The following is a 14,637-nucleotide window of genomic DNA, read 5'->3' as shown; positions in this document are numbered from 1 at the left end:
AATAACTTGGATGTGACCTGTATTGATTCAAGAACACTTAAAAAGCAGAGTATCTGGTAGTTCAACCCATTTGCTTTCCATGTGGAAATTTTCTGCCATATCTGCCTACATAAAAGTTATTTCTGCACTTGTGAGGCACTTTGGAATGACCTAAAGACATAATAAGGTGTAATGTAAAAGCAAGAGAAGGAAAAACAGAAAATGCTGGAAAAACTCAGCAGGTCTGACAGTATCTGTGGAGAGAAAAACAGAGTTGACGTTTTGAGTTCGTATGACCCTTTAGAGCTACAGCGAAGTAGCAATGTGATGAAATTTATACTGTTTAAGGGTGGGTGGAGCAGGTGAAGCTGAATAGAAGGCCAGTGATAGGTGGGGGCAAAAGAGAAATCGTGCTTGCCCCTGTTCTACCATTATCACATTCTGCTTTCTTACCTTTGCCACTATCAGCACCTTTTTTAGCCCTTACCACCACCATTAACACTCCCTTTGTTCTTTTGCTCATGACATCTTTGTCAATCTTTCCTTTGCCCCCACCTATTGCTGGCTTTCTATCCAGCTTCACCTGCTCCACCCACTTTAAACAATATAAGTTTCAACACATTTCTACTTCTCTGTAGCTCTGAAAAAGAGTCAGACAGCTTCAAAACTCTAACTCTGTTTTCTCTCTCCACAGATGCTGAATTTTTTCAGAATTTTCTGCTTTTCTTTCAGATTTCCAGCATCCGCAGTATTTTGCTTTTATCGTAATGTAAAAGCAAGTTTGTTCATTCTCTTATTTTTGTGTTTTACTGTTGGTCTGTAACCCATCTACCTGATGCTGCCGTGTCTGATGTTCAGGAGGAAGTTCCCAGTAATCACATCCTCATTCAATGGTGCTTCAGAGACAGCTATGATGTCTGAGTATCTGAGAGCAATGAAAATTTGTTACATTGAGCAAGGTCTTGGGTGACATACATTACTCTTGAACAGCTGATACCTTACCTTAACTAGTTTTGCTTCAAGTTTTTTTTTCTGTCTAAAACAATAGAGAAAGAGTTTATACAATGTGACAGTTTTGTTATGAAGTCTTCACAAATCATATGACTGGTTATGTAATTTCTTCTCTAATAGGTTATATGATATTAATAAGACAGCATTGAAAATAAAATTTATTTCTAATATAGTTCCACTATGTACTTCTTAAATCCCATTTTATAATATATTGCATTAGCAATGTATAGAAAATAGTCTTGGATTTAAAACCTCCTCTTCAAAATATACATTTCTGCTTTAGTCTCACTTTCTCCCATTAAACAGCTTACGTACAGGCCTCTTATGGATGAAAAAAGTTTGGGGAATTAAGCCAAATTTCTGAGTATGAGCCCACAGTACAAAAATGTCCACAATTACTTCAAGTTGTGTAATTTGGCCGTCTCACTCAAAAGCCATAAGGACAGCTGGCATGGGAAAGGGAACGTATGACCTGTCGCTCAGGAGGTTGTGGCAGGGTAGCGGGAAATTTACTTGGCATGCTGTACCTGTCCTGCATATGCTTGATGTTGTATGGCATATATTTTATTCCCCATTGGTGACCTTCCATAGCCTGGTGGACACACACAATCACTCAAAATACACGATCAAAGAAAACAGAAACTGCCAGCTGTTTTCAAGTTGGAGAATTTTTGTAGCTATTGCTCACTCTCATGTTTGTTTTATTTATTGCTTTTATTACTTTCAGTATCTTTTTTTTTTTACTCAACTTCTCTTCCAGATCATTTTAACTTTAATTTGCCATTTTTCCCTCCCCGCACCCAACCCAATAATTTTTTTTTCTTTCCTCTGCTGATTCTTGCTGCAGTATAAATCCACAGGGGGCAGCAGCCACCAGTCCATTGCCCAGTGTGTGAACCTAGTTAGTGAGGGCTGCCTTATTATTCAATTATGTAGGGCACCTTGACCAGCTCTAATCTTCATCTTGAGGAATGGTTCCACATCTACATTTTCATGTACAGAGTCAAGTGATTGGGAATGGGGGAAGACCCTAGCTAACGGTACTTTTTTTTGGCCCTAGTCTTGGTGGACTGAGGCTGATTGCATTGTCCTAAGTGCTGTAAAATCAACTAACTGAACATTAATGAGGAGTAGAACTGAGACTTGCTGATAGGGTGATAAGACACTTATGTGGACTATAAACACCAGCATAGACCAAGTGGGCCAAATGGCCTATTTCTGTGCTATAAATACGAATTCATGTGGGCAGCTTTTTCAGTAAACGTGGTAATATCAAAGCTATGCACTTGCTGTGAGAGCAGATTGTCTCCTATTTTTACTGGCTCTCCTGCTACTGATCAGTCATTTCAGCAACAGGGAAAATGCCACCGTGTCAAATCATGAAGCATCAATGGGCCTGACTACGTTGAACAGTCAAGGGAGAATTAGCTTGTGCATTGCCACAGGTGTACAAAACAGTACACAGAGACAGCCTCTGTATTCATGTCTAGTCAAAAAGTAGAGGAAGTTATACACCAAAAATATTTGAAACTACAATTATGCTAAACCAGGATCTCCCAACTGTAGCCTGATGGCCATATGCACTCCATAAACCACTGACACTCTGAATCTCAAAGCCCAGGTGACTTATTTTCCATTTGTATATTTACAATTTTTATTGCTGATTTATCCAGTTTGGAAATTTGTGGGTCTGTGCATTCAAAAAAAGGTGTCCTTTACACCGTTGCCTCATATAAGGGGGAGCAGCAAAAACCGTTAACATCAAGAGCTTCAGATACAGGTAAGTTTAATAAGAATGTGATTCAAGAGTGGCATCTAAATTCACATTCCCAATAATTTGCATATATCTCAAATATCACAAGTTAGTAAAATTCCCCTTTGAATTTGTACTCTAGCCTCCTGTTATACTATGGTACTGCTGAGGCAGCACATATAGACAACATACTGGATAGCCCTGTGCAGGTAGATCTCTTTTTTTCCCTTCAGGTTCTGTTAGCTCTTTGCCTACGTGATATTTTTCAGTTTTGATTCCAATTGCCCATTTAAGCAAGGGTTAGGAAATAGCTTGCCCAAAATTAGGATGAGTTGTTTAAACAAGCTTGAATCAATTAGTGTAAGTAAATACACATGCAGCCATTTGCACTAAAATTGTCAAACTATGATTTTACCATCTTTTAATAGACCTTGGTCCCAGACCAAAGATCAGGACTTCTTTCCAGCATTTTTCTGTAGACTTTTCTCCATCCCAGGTGGATATTGGGTGTAGAATTTAAGATGAACTTTTTCAGTCCAACTCGGGCATATGGTTCCGGTTCTGTTATGGGACTTGGTTCTGTGTTTCCTTCATTTGTTGAAGGACACAGCCACCTCAGTAGGCTTGTCCATCTGGCTGCTCTACCAAAAATGCATTTTTCCTGTCCTGCATGCTGCCATTATTAATTATTAGAAGTTCAATCAGAATAATCCCTTCTGTTTTGATACCACTACTATTATTACAAAGGAGCCTGATGTGGTCAAAGACTGCTGTCTCCCCACCCCCATTATCGGCCAGTGCTAGTGAGAGCTCATTGAATCCATTGGTTACGCTTTTACAACATTCTACGTAGTTGGTGATATAAACAACATGTACTTTTGTAGCAGCTTTTAATATGGTAGCGCCAAGTTATGTCACAGGAGGGAGTATAAAAACAAAATTTGACAATTGGATAAAGAGATGATAGAACAGGTGACCAAAAACTTGCTGAAATGGCTAGGTTTTTAAGGAGGTAGCAAAGTGGAGAGGGTCAGGAAGGAAATTCCAGAGCTTGGTGTTCAATATAGAAAGACTGCTGCTCACACTGGGATTTCCTGTTGTAAATCGGGATTTGGGGATTATCCGCTACCTCACAACAAGATGGACCATCTGTAAGCAGACTGAACTTAATCATGCACACTTGGCGAATGATGGCTACCCAGGGAAACAGGACTGTTTTAAATTGAGCTTGATGGCTTTTCTGCATGTTTTAATTGATGATGAAGATTACGGATCACTGCATACTTTACACTGGACTAAGGTATTCGCCGTTGTTCCTTTTTTTGAGTTTAGCTAGTTTCTCTTCTTCCTGTTTCTAGTCATTTTTGTACATCCTTGTGTTTTGGGAAGGAGTAAATGTAGGTTCTCACCGTCAGTCCAACAGCATGATTCACCTGTTGGAGGTTGATAGGTCATAAGATAGTAAGCACAATTGAATGAAGGTTGCTTTTTTTTCTCCTTTCATAGGAACAAAGGATCAAGTGTAGGCCCATCGAGCCTGCTCCACCATTCAATTAGATCATAGCTGATTATCTACCTCACTGGCACTTTCCCGCACTGTCTCCATTTCCCTTGATGTGATTAGTCTCCAGAAATCTATCGATTTCTGCCTCAAACATGCTCAATGATTGACCTTCTTCAGCCCTCTAGCATAGGGAATTCCAAAGATTGACCACCCTCCTGACTGAAGAAACCCCTCCTCCTGCTCCTCCTCTCAGTCTTAAATGGCCTACCCCTTATCCTGAGATTAAAACCCTAGTTTTAGACTTAGACTTTCAGCTGAACAGGGTGGGGAGGGGAAAATAAATAAAACACACCTGTTTTGAGTTGCTGTGGTGACCAGAGCCATAGTGCAATGTTGGAAACTGTATTAATGCTTATGGCAGCTAAGCTATTATAACATTGGATCATTTGAAAGGTTCATATTTGTGAATGACTACTATGGTTCTGCGATTCACATTTCGACAGACTGAATAATCACTAGTTAGGGTTGAATAATTACGCAGAATAAATATTGAGAGAGTGCTGGTGCCAGTATCCCCGGGGCCGGGGGCAGAGCTGGTGCCGGTATCCCCGGGGCCGGGGGCAGAGCTGGTGCCGGTATCCCCGGGGCCGGGGGCAGAGCTGGTGCCGGTATCCCCGGGGCCAGGGATGGAGCTGGTGTCGGTATCCCCGGGGCCGGGGGTGGAGCTGATGCTGGGGGCAGAGCTGGTGCCAGTATCTCCAAGGCTGGGGACGGAGCTGGGGGCGGAGCTGGTGCTGGTATCCCCGGGGCCAGGGGGAAAACTGGCGCCGGTGTCCCCAGGGGCGGAGCTGGTGCCGGTGACCCTGGGGCCAGGGGCGGAGCTGGCGCCGGTGGCCACGGGGCGGAGCTGGTGCCGGTATCCCCGGGGCTGGGGCGGGATGAGCTGGCGCCGGTGTTGCCAGGCTGAGGGCTGTGTCAGCTGTACATTGAAAAGCAATTTTTCTTAGATTCTTTGTTTCTGCTAAAATTATCAACAATACATAATCAAATTTTCAAAATCTATGTTTTCTAGATAGTGTTGTGTTACTGTGTTTGAGGAAATGAGTGACCTGTGTGTCTTGTGCTGGCAACTATGGCCTATAATGCATAAAACGTTTTATATACTCCTCGCATTGTCTAAATCTGCACTATAGCACTATGATTTAGTGAATAAAAGCAGTGATTGCGGAGAGAATTTTAACATGGTTATGATCAGCCATTCCTACATTCCAGAATGCACTATTGACCACCAGTGCTTCAGTGCTAGCATGGTAATGTACTTGGATCTCTGAGAGCATCCAGCTAAAATGGATTTAGTACTCCGAAACATGGCAACAAGCACAAGGGTTAGACAAAACTGTTGTCTTACCTTGACACCTGGGATAAAGGGGAGTCCAAAAATTCTGGCCATGATTTAGAAAATACTGGCGTGTGTTATGGTGGCAGATGATGTGTGCCAGGTGGATCAAATCCATGAGGGAAACTTCAGAAGTAATAAGACTACCACAACTTCAGAGGTTTTTAGAAAACTAAATGAAACATTTAATTAATAAAGGAAAAGATTTCAAGCACATACATAAGTCTACAAATTACTACTATAATAACTCTTAAAACCCCTCGTTAATCTGGCTTCCAGTTACCCCCATTAAGGCAGCGGTAAAAACAGAGTTAAATAAACCCAGGCAGAGCCACACAATGTCCTAAACAGTTGAATTCAAAGTGAGTTTTCTCAGCCTCGCTTCCTGTAGACAGCAACTTGATGCGCAGAGGTTGAAGGCTTTTCACCCTTGTGTTAGATTGTAAAATGCCTTCCCACTGAAATATAATCTCATCTCCTTTATACATGTTTCTGTCTTTTAATGCAAATTCCATTGTTCCCATATGTTTTTGCAACTTTTCTCATAAAATTAGTATTATGAAAGATTTATATTATCAGTAGCCTTTGGGGAAAATAAACACGTTGTTTGGCTGAGCTTCTTCTGGCTAGGTGTAACATCTTACCATCCCTTTTGAAATTCAGACTAACCTAATTTATCTACAAATGCAAATGTTCCTCACATCTTACATTCTAAAACTTCAGCCGTGTTTATGTATTTAACATTTCAAACCTAGCTTCTTTTTGATAACTCAAAGCCTCCAGACCGGCTGTCTCCAATTCTGCCCCTGGTGTGGGGCTTGAACCCTCAACTTTCTGATTCACAGCCAAGGCTGATGTGTTTGTCACAGTTGACACATTTACACAGAGTGAAACATGTAAATTTTGTCTAACCTTTTTAGTGTTGTACCCATATGCTTCTAAGATTGTAGAAATACGTATTGAATCAAAGTAAATGCAGTGGACCCTGGTTGACCTTATCTGAAGTTTGCAGCAGAAGCATTGTGTTGGCCGAGCCGTAGCAGTTTACAATTCTGGGCAATGTTCCTTTTAATGCACTTGAACCTTTGCAACTCTTTTGAGTACAAACCACATAAACTAAATTAACAAATCAGGACAAATTACAAGGGAGCGCCACAAAGGGAAACTGCAAAAACAAAAGACAAAATTTAAAGGAAACTTACAAACATTAAACCAAAATGTGTAGATGAATGTGATGGAGATCTCCACCTATTTGTGAATGAAATAGTGAGTAACAGGTGGCTTTTAATGTGATAAGTGTAAAGTAATCCATAAATATAAATGTTTAATGTTTCTCCTTCAATCTATGACCCAGTATCACAAAGAGATTAATGTCTATAATGTTATTGGAAATTATTTTTAAATTGGAATTGTAGTAGGGTCTGTGTCTATGTGTGGCTTAATTAGATTAAAGCCAGCTAGTCTGGGTGCTTTGATGTATAGTAGTTTGAAATGTTAATCAGATAGACGTAAGGATTGAAGGTAAAGAGTACATTTAAATTTGTTGAATAAATCATTCAAAAGAATGGGTTAAAATCTTGGACCTAGCTGGGAGACACCAAGCAATGTGTTTATATTACTAATAAAATTGGTGGAATGAAAGGATTATTGTTAGGAGAGGTAAAATTTAAAAACCTAGTAATACAATGGAAAAGTTATATTCAAAGGGGAAGCTAGGTATAAATCGTAAGGAGGTTGTGTGTATAGGGCAGAGGCATGTAAGATCTAACCAGCCTGTAAGACAACAACTGTCTGCAAATTGAAAATAACCTAATTTTGAATTCATAAGATCAAATATGCTTTGCCTGGTGTCTGTTAAAGTCTATGGGTTACTGTTGCTTTGGTGAAGATTTACCTGGGAGTGATGAATTTGGGGATTTATTTAAAAGTTATTATGGTAGTAATTTGTAGACATGTGCATGTGTTTGAGTTTGTTAAATTAATAAATGTTTAATTTTTTTATATAAAAAAAACCTCTTGAGGCTTGGTGGTCTTAATTACTGAATTCAGAGCTGCATCTCAAACATACCAATTGAAAATATAGTTTAGTTGACCAAGTTTCTCTCTGGGATTTAAACAACTCAGCCTTTACCAACTGCTGTGTCATAACACCCAGTGGATTATGGTATTGGACAAAGCTCAGTCTCAAAATAGAACTGTTGCCTCCCATTGCAGGGGTGACACCACCACTAATATGTGCAGGCCCAACATATCCAAAGTATTTGTGGAATCAATACAAAAATAGCAACAGTGAAATTAAAACAGTTAAATCAATTAAAATTATACAAAACAAATCATGCGTTGCCCATCAGTCATAGGAGACATCCAATGAGCTGGCAGATACAGGTTGTTTGTATTCAAGAGTTACCCAGGGTTACCCAGGCACTAACTATAGCTCTAAGCAGAGGCACTGAGAACCCTGCCCACAGTCCTGCTCGTCTTAGACCCGTGGAAGTCAAACATAACCAGATCCAGGATCAGACGCATCATGAGGTCCTTCAATCTTATGTGCCATGTTGGCAAATATAAATGGGGAGAAGGCGCGCAGAGACAGGAGCTAAAATTAGGTGTTGATCAGAAAATGCAAATGTGGTTATCATCCATTCAATCAAACAAAATGGAACTTGAGGCTGCAGGGATGTCATAGAATGAGTCATCTTAGCCTTATCAATGAACAAACAGAGCTATGCATTCAAAGATGCCTTACCTTTTGTAACTCTTTCGAGTACAAACACGTTTCCATCTGTTTCAGATGAAGTTACATTGTTTCATAGTTTGCCATTGTGAGATTTGAACTCTTGATACTCTTTTGAGTAAACCTGTTTCCATCTGTTTCAGATGAAGTTACATTGTTTCATAGTTTGCCATTGTGAGATTTGAACTCTTGATCTTGGGGTTACAAACCCAGTACCATAACCACTTGGCTATTTAGGCCAAGCCCTTACCTTTTGTAACAGCATTGAATCCTGGGAGTTACAGACTGGTGATTGCTTGCAAGAGGAATTGTTTGGCATACAGGTGAATCAGATCGTGTGTACAAGTAATAATTTCACTCAACTCCTTCCCCTCAACTGTTGAGTAATCAGTAGGTAAAACAGACTTCCATGCAATCAAAACAATTTGTATTGTGATCGACTGTTTTAAAAGAAATGATTGAGCATCCAATAGCAGTATAATATCCCATGGGTCAATATGGTGTATGTTGCTGGTGGGAGCAAAGGAATGTCATCTGCGGAATGCACATGATCAGAATTGAATAATGTTACTTCAGCAACTTTCAGAAAGCTTTCTCTATGGTCATTTTACCTTGCAGAAAACTAAGTCAGATTGTTTGCAAAAATAATCTACATTGTCATGGATTCAATGGGCAGAATTTCTACCTCATTGGGCAGGCCCGGGAGGGGCCACGCAACAGTCCACTGCCCGCAATCGGGCCCCGACCGGGATTTCACGCTGGCTGGCCAATTAACAGCCAGCCAGTGTGAAACATGTGCTGATAACCTCAGCCCTGCTGGGGTGGGGGCAGGAGGAGTGTGAGCACTAAAGTGTTCGAATACGTGGGGTACGCTCAGTGAAAGCTCCCTGAAGGCTCAGAGTTGCCTCAGGGAGCTGAAGATTTTTAACATCAAAAATAAGGAAAACATGTCCACTCATGTGACTCCGTCATACGAACAGGGACATGTTAAAAATGAGTTTAACAATTTTTAATTGTTTTTTTAAATCACTGTTCCAAACCTCATCCCGCCCGTGGATGAGTCTTCGCAAAAAGTGCAAAGGCCACTTGGGCCTATTCGCCTGCCAACTGTAAGATTGGACAGGCTGTGAAAATTTCACTTTAATTAATTGGTTAATGGGCTTAACAGCCACCTTAATTGTCGGCAGGCGCGCTGCCGGCCCCTGTGCGCGCCGGCCGACCGAATTGCTTGCTATTTCACGCTTGTGCGTGTCAGGCACGCACCCACACGCCGAGCTGAAATTCCTGCCCAATGTCTTCATTGTGTTCGCACCATGCTGATGTTCTAAATCTGTGGATAGTTTAACATTTATACTCTTTTTACTGCAGCTTTAATTATGAGTAGACTACAGGAATATGTATATAAAATCCTGTGCTTTATAGCTAATTCATCACAGTGATGATCCAAAATCCTTTTGCTAATCTGCTTTGTTTTGCTTTTCTTTCAGTTTTGGCTCAGTTGTTGCAATCGGAGTGAGCTTTTTTGGGATTTTCCTTTTCTCACTTGTGCTCTGTCTATGCTGCCCTTGTTGTCTTCTGTACAAAATGGCACGAAGAGGACGTCAGCGTAAGTAGCCCAGATTTATAATTAAAGGAAGTTTCTTGATCTTAATGTTGTCATTTATTTAGCTTTAGGTGGTCTATAGAATTGAATATTTGTGCTTATGAGCTTTTCACCAGGAAAAAAGGTTAATGAGAAATATACGGATACAGTGGGATACTGGGCCTGCTATATTCTCTCATATACCACTATCCACAGGATAGCCTATTTCTAATTGGAATAAAGTTGAGTTTAAGATAATAATGGATTAGGAAGGTCATTTAGTCCAACTAATTCATTCATCCAGAGATATGCTAACCACCTGTCCCTCCACACCCCTCTGTACCATGAAGTTGTTTTGGATTTTTGACACCACTGCTTTATCTAGAAGCTTTTTCCAATAATGTTGTGAAGAAGTTCCTCATATCTGTCCTAAAAAGTACCTTTCTCGATTTTAAATCTGTCTCTTCTAATTCTATCCTTAAGGTTCAATAGAAAGTAATATTCTAGGCATATGTTTTCTATAACAGTATTAAACACAGCTATCAAATCATCATTTGAATGTCTCCTTTCTGAGCTAAAAGCCCAAGTTTCTCCAGTTTTTCCTCATTACTCATTCCTCGGGGGTTAGCCTTGTGGCTTTTCTCCATTGCCTCCAGTGCTAGAATATCTCTCTTATTTCTTGACCACCAAAACTGGGCATAGTCATCAAGCTGCAGTCTAAGCAAGCAGTGCATCAAAAAATGTGATCATTACCTCCTCTAACATATCCTGTTGTTTTGATTATATAATTCAACACTCTTGGCTTTCTTGATTACAGTTTTGCATTGGTTGGACATGTTTAGCATTGTGTACCAAAACTTCTAGGTTTCTTTCAACTTCATCCTTGGCTATTCCAACTATTCATGGAGTATATGTCATCCGTTCTTTCATTGTTTAAGGGATTAAAAGGCAACAAGTCTGTGGGACGTATTGGCCTACACTACAGGGTTCCAAAAGAGGTAGCTGCAGAGATCGTGGACGCGCTGGTTATGATTTCCTAAAATTCCCTAGATTCTAAAATAGTTCAGCAGATTGGAATTGGAGGTCAGCAAGTGAAACACTACTGTTAAAGAAAGGAAGGAGAGAGTGCAAGAACAGGGAACTACAGGCCAGTTAGCCTGACATTAATTAACAGTTAAATGCTGGAATCTATTATTAAGGAAGTTTTATCAATGCATTTAGAAAATCATAGTATGGTCAGACAAAGTCAACATGATTTTCCAAAAGGGAAGATTTGAGTTTTATGAAGATATAAGTTGTTTGATAAAGTGGAGCCAGTAGATTCGGCTTACTTGAATTTCCAAAAGGGATTTAATGCATTGCTACATAAAAGATTAATACATGTGATAAAGCCTCATGGAGTTGGGAGTTATATATAGTATGAATAGAGGATTGGCTAATGGACAGGAAGCAGAGAGTAGGGATAAACGGGGAATTTTCAAGTTGGCAGGCATCTGTGCAACTCTTTACGAATCTGTATGAGCAACTTAGGCTAGGAGGCAGGGGAAAAGATACTATGGCTTGAATCTTTTGCTCGTTGGGCCCGTGCTATTGGCAGGCACGGGAGCAGACGGAAAATGGGCCCCCGACAGCGATTGGCCCCCGACCGCAATTTCACGCTGGCTGGCCAATAAACAGCCAACTGGCGTAAAACTTGCACTGAGAAAGGCTCAACGTGGTCTGTGGGGGTGGGTGCCGATGTCACGGTGGGTGCTGGTGAGCGCTTCCACTGAGCTCCCTGAAGACAGACGGCTGCCTCTAAACAAAGCGGCAAAATTCTGCAAAATATGCCCATGCAGCACAATCAAGCACCTGAAAGCATACCTCATAAAAATACCAGTCCCCAGAAATCTCTCTTTATTTTATTTCCCCACGGAGATTTCATCCCACCCTGGATCGAGGTTTGAGCAGAAATGTAAAGGCTGATTGTCCCATCCGCCAACTGTAAAAGTGGACAGACCATGAAAAATTGCTTCAATTGTCTCCTTAATGGGCTTAATTGTTGGCGGATGCCAACCTGAAGATTGCTCGCCTGACATCATCTTGCGCTATTTCACGCCCATTTGGGTTGGGCACACGCCTGCCCACGAGGTGTAGAATTCTTCCTTATGTTTCCTGACGATAAAAAACTGGATGGAATATTAAGCTGTGAGGACTCAATGAGGCTGCAAAGAGATATAGACAGGTTAAGTGAGTAGGCAACAAAAGTGACAGATGGAATGTAATGTGTGGAAGTGTGAGGTTATTCACTTTGTCAGTAAGAATAGAAAAGCAGAATATCTTTTTAAAACTGTGAACTTTGTAAATGTTGATGTCAGGGGCACATGGGTGTACTCGTTCAAGGAACACAAAGTTAGCATGCAGGTACAGCAAGCAAGTAGGAAGGCAAATGGTCGATTGGCCTTTATTGTAAGAGGATTGGAGTGCCATAATAAGGATGTCTTGCTACAATTGTACAGGGTTTGGGTGAGACTACATCTGAAACAATGTGTGCAGTTTTGGTCTGCGTTTTTAAGAAAGTGTCCACTTGTATTGGAGGCAGTACAATGAAGGTTTACTAGATTGGTTCCTGTTGTTTAAAAAAGGCTTCAAAAGTAAACCAGGCAATTACAGGCCAGTGAGCCTGACATCAGTAGTAGGTAAATTATTGGAAGGTGTTCTGAGAGATCGGATATATAATTGTTTGGACGGCCAAGGGCTAATTAAGGATAGTCGGCATGGCTTTGTGCGTGGTAGGTCATGTTTAACGAACCTTGTAGAGTTTTTCGAGGAGGTTACCAAGAAAGTAGATGAAGGAAAGGCTGTGGATGTTGTCTACATGGACTTTACTAAGGCCTTTGACAAGGTCCCACATGGGAGGTTAGTTCAGAAGGTTCAGACACTTGGTATCCATGGAGAGGTTGTAAACTGGATTCGAAATTGGCTGTGTGGGAGAAGACAGAGAGTGGTAGTGGATGATTGCTTCTCAGACTGGAGGTCTGTGACTAGTGGTGTGCCTCAGGGATCTGTGCGGGACCATTGTTGTTTGTTGTCTATATCAATGATTTGGATGATAATGTGGTAAATTGGATCAGCAAGTTTGCTGATGACACTAAGATTGGAGGCGTTGGACAGCGAGGTAGGCTTTCCAAGCTTGCAGAGAGATCTGGACCAACTGGAAAAATGGGCCAGAAAATGGCAGATGGAACTTAATGCGGAAAAGTGTGAGGTGTTACATCTTGGAAGGTCAAACCAAGGTAGGACATACACAGTAAATGGCAGGGCACTGAGGAGTGCAGAGGAACAAAGGGATCTGGGAGTTCAGATACATAGTTCCCTGAAAGTGGCGTCACAGGTAGACAAGGTTGTAAAGAAAGCTTTTGGCATACTGGCCTTCATAAGTCAAATTATTGAGTATAGGAGTTGGGATTTTATGGTGAGGTTGTATAAGACATTGGTGAGGCCAACTTTGGAGTATTGTGTGCAGTTCTGGTCGCCTAACTACAGGAAGGATATCAGTAAGATCGAGAGAGTGCAGAGAATATTTACTAGGATGTTGCCGGGCCTTAAGGAGTTGAGTTACAGGGAAAGATTAAACAGGTTAGGACTTTATTCCTTGGAGCGTAGAAGGATGAGGGGAGATATGATAGAAGCTTACAAAGTTTATGAGGGGAATAGACAGAGTAAATGCAAGTAGGCTTTTTCCACTTAGATTAGGAGAAATAAATATGAGAGGACATGGCTTTAGGATGCAAGGGGAAAGGTTTAGAGGGAACATTAGGGGGAACTTCTTCACTCAGAGAGTGGTGAGAGTGTGGAACAAGCTACCATCTGACGTGGTAAATGCAGGCTCACTCTTAAGTTTTAAGAATAAATTAGATAGATACATGGATGGGAGAGGTCTGGAGGGTTATGGACTAGGTGCAGGTCAATGGGACTAGCGGAATAATATTTCGGCACAGACTAGAAGGGCCTAATGGCCTGTTTTCTGTGCTGTAGTGTTCTATGATTCTATGGTTCTATGGGATGAAAGATTATCTGATGAGTGGCTAAATTGGGTCTATATTCTCTGGAGTTTAGAAAAATGAGAGGTAATCTTATTGAAACATACAAGATGCTGAAGCGGCTTGATAGGTTGGACACTGAGTTTTCCCTGATTGGGGAATCTAGAACATGGGGGCACCATCTCAGAATAAGGGGTTGATCATTTAGGACTGAGTTGAGAAATTTCTTCACTCAAAGGCTTGTGAACCTTTGAAATTCTCTGCCCCAGACAATTGTGGATACCCCACCACTGAATATATTTAAGGTTGAGATTGACAGATTTTTGGTGTCTCAGCAAAACAAGGGATTTGGGGAGAGGTTGATAAAGTCCCAGTACCTGCTTAATAATAAAGATAAAGAGCTGGACTGGCTTCTTCAACAGAGTTTTATTTTTGGTGCAAAAGAACTCTACAGGCTCCTTGTCTCACCTGCTTTCCTTTCTATGCATAGCAAATAGGTACTTAGCTTGTTGATTAAATAATTACCAATTGAACGCCTTGAGAGTTAGCTCTTTCCTTCTTCAACATAGGTGAACGAGGGCTTGGCCTAAATAGCCAAGTGGTTATGGTACTGGGTTTGTAACCCCAAGATCAAGAGTTCAAATCTCACAATGTCT

General features: G+C 41.0%; 1 protein-coding gene across 2 annotated transcripts in view; it reads left to right on the top strand.

Moving 5' to 3' along the window:
* Positions 1-14,637, top strand: part of shisa10.1 (shisa family member 10, tandem duplicate 1) — an 82,188-nt gene that overhangs the window by 49,825 nt on the left and 17,726 nt on the right. For both annotated transcript variants that reach the window (XM_041191997.1, XM_041191998.1), the window contains one exon: positions 9,865-9,983. In XM_041191997.1, coding sequence (XP_041047931.1) covers positions 9,865-9,983 — 119 coding nt within the window. The remainder of the gene's footprint in view (positions 1-9,864; positions 9,984-14,637) is intronic.

Source organism: Carcharodon carcharias, chromosome 7 (genome assembly GCF_017639515.1).
Source record: "Carcharodon carcharias isolate sCarCar2 chromosome 7, sCarCar2.pri, whole genome shotgun sequence".
Lineage (NCBI taxonomy): Eukaryota > Metazoa > Chordata > Chondrichthyes > Lamniformes > Lamnidae > Carcharodon > Carcharodon carcharias.
The sequence above is the reverse complement of the archived record's forward strand: the minus strand, read 5'-3'. Positions and strand labels throughout refer to the sequence as shown.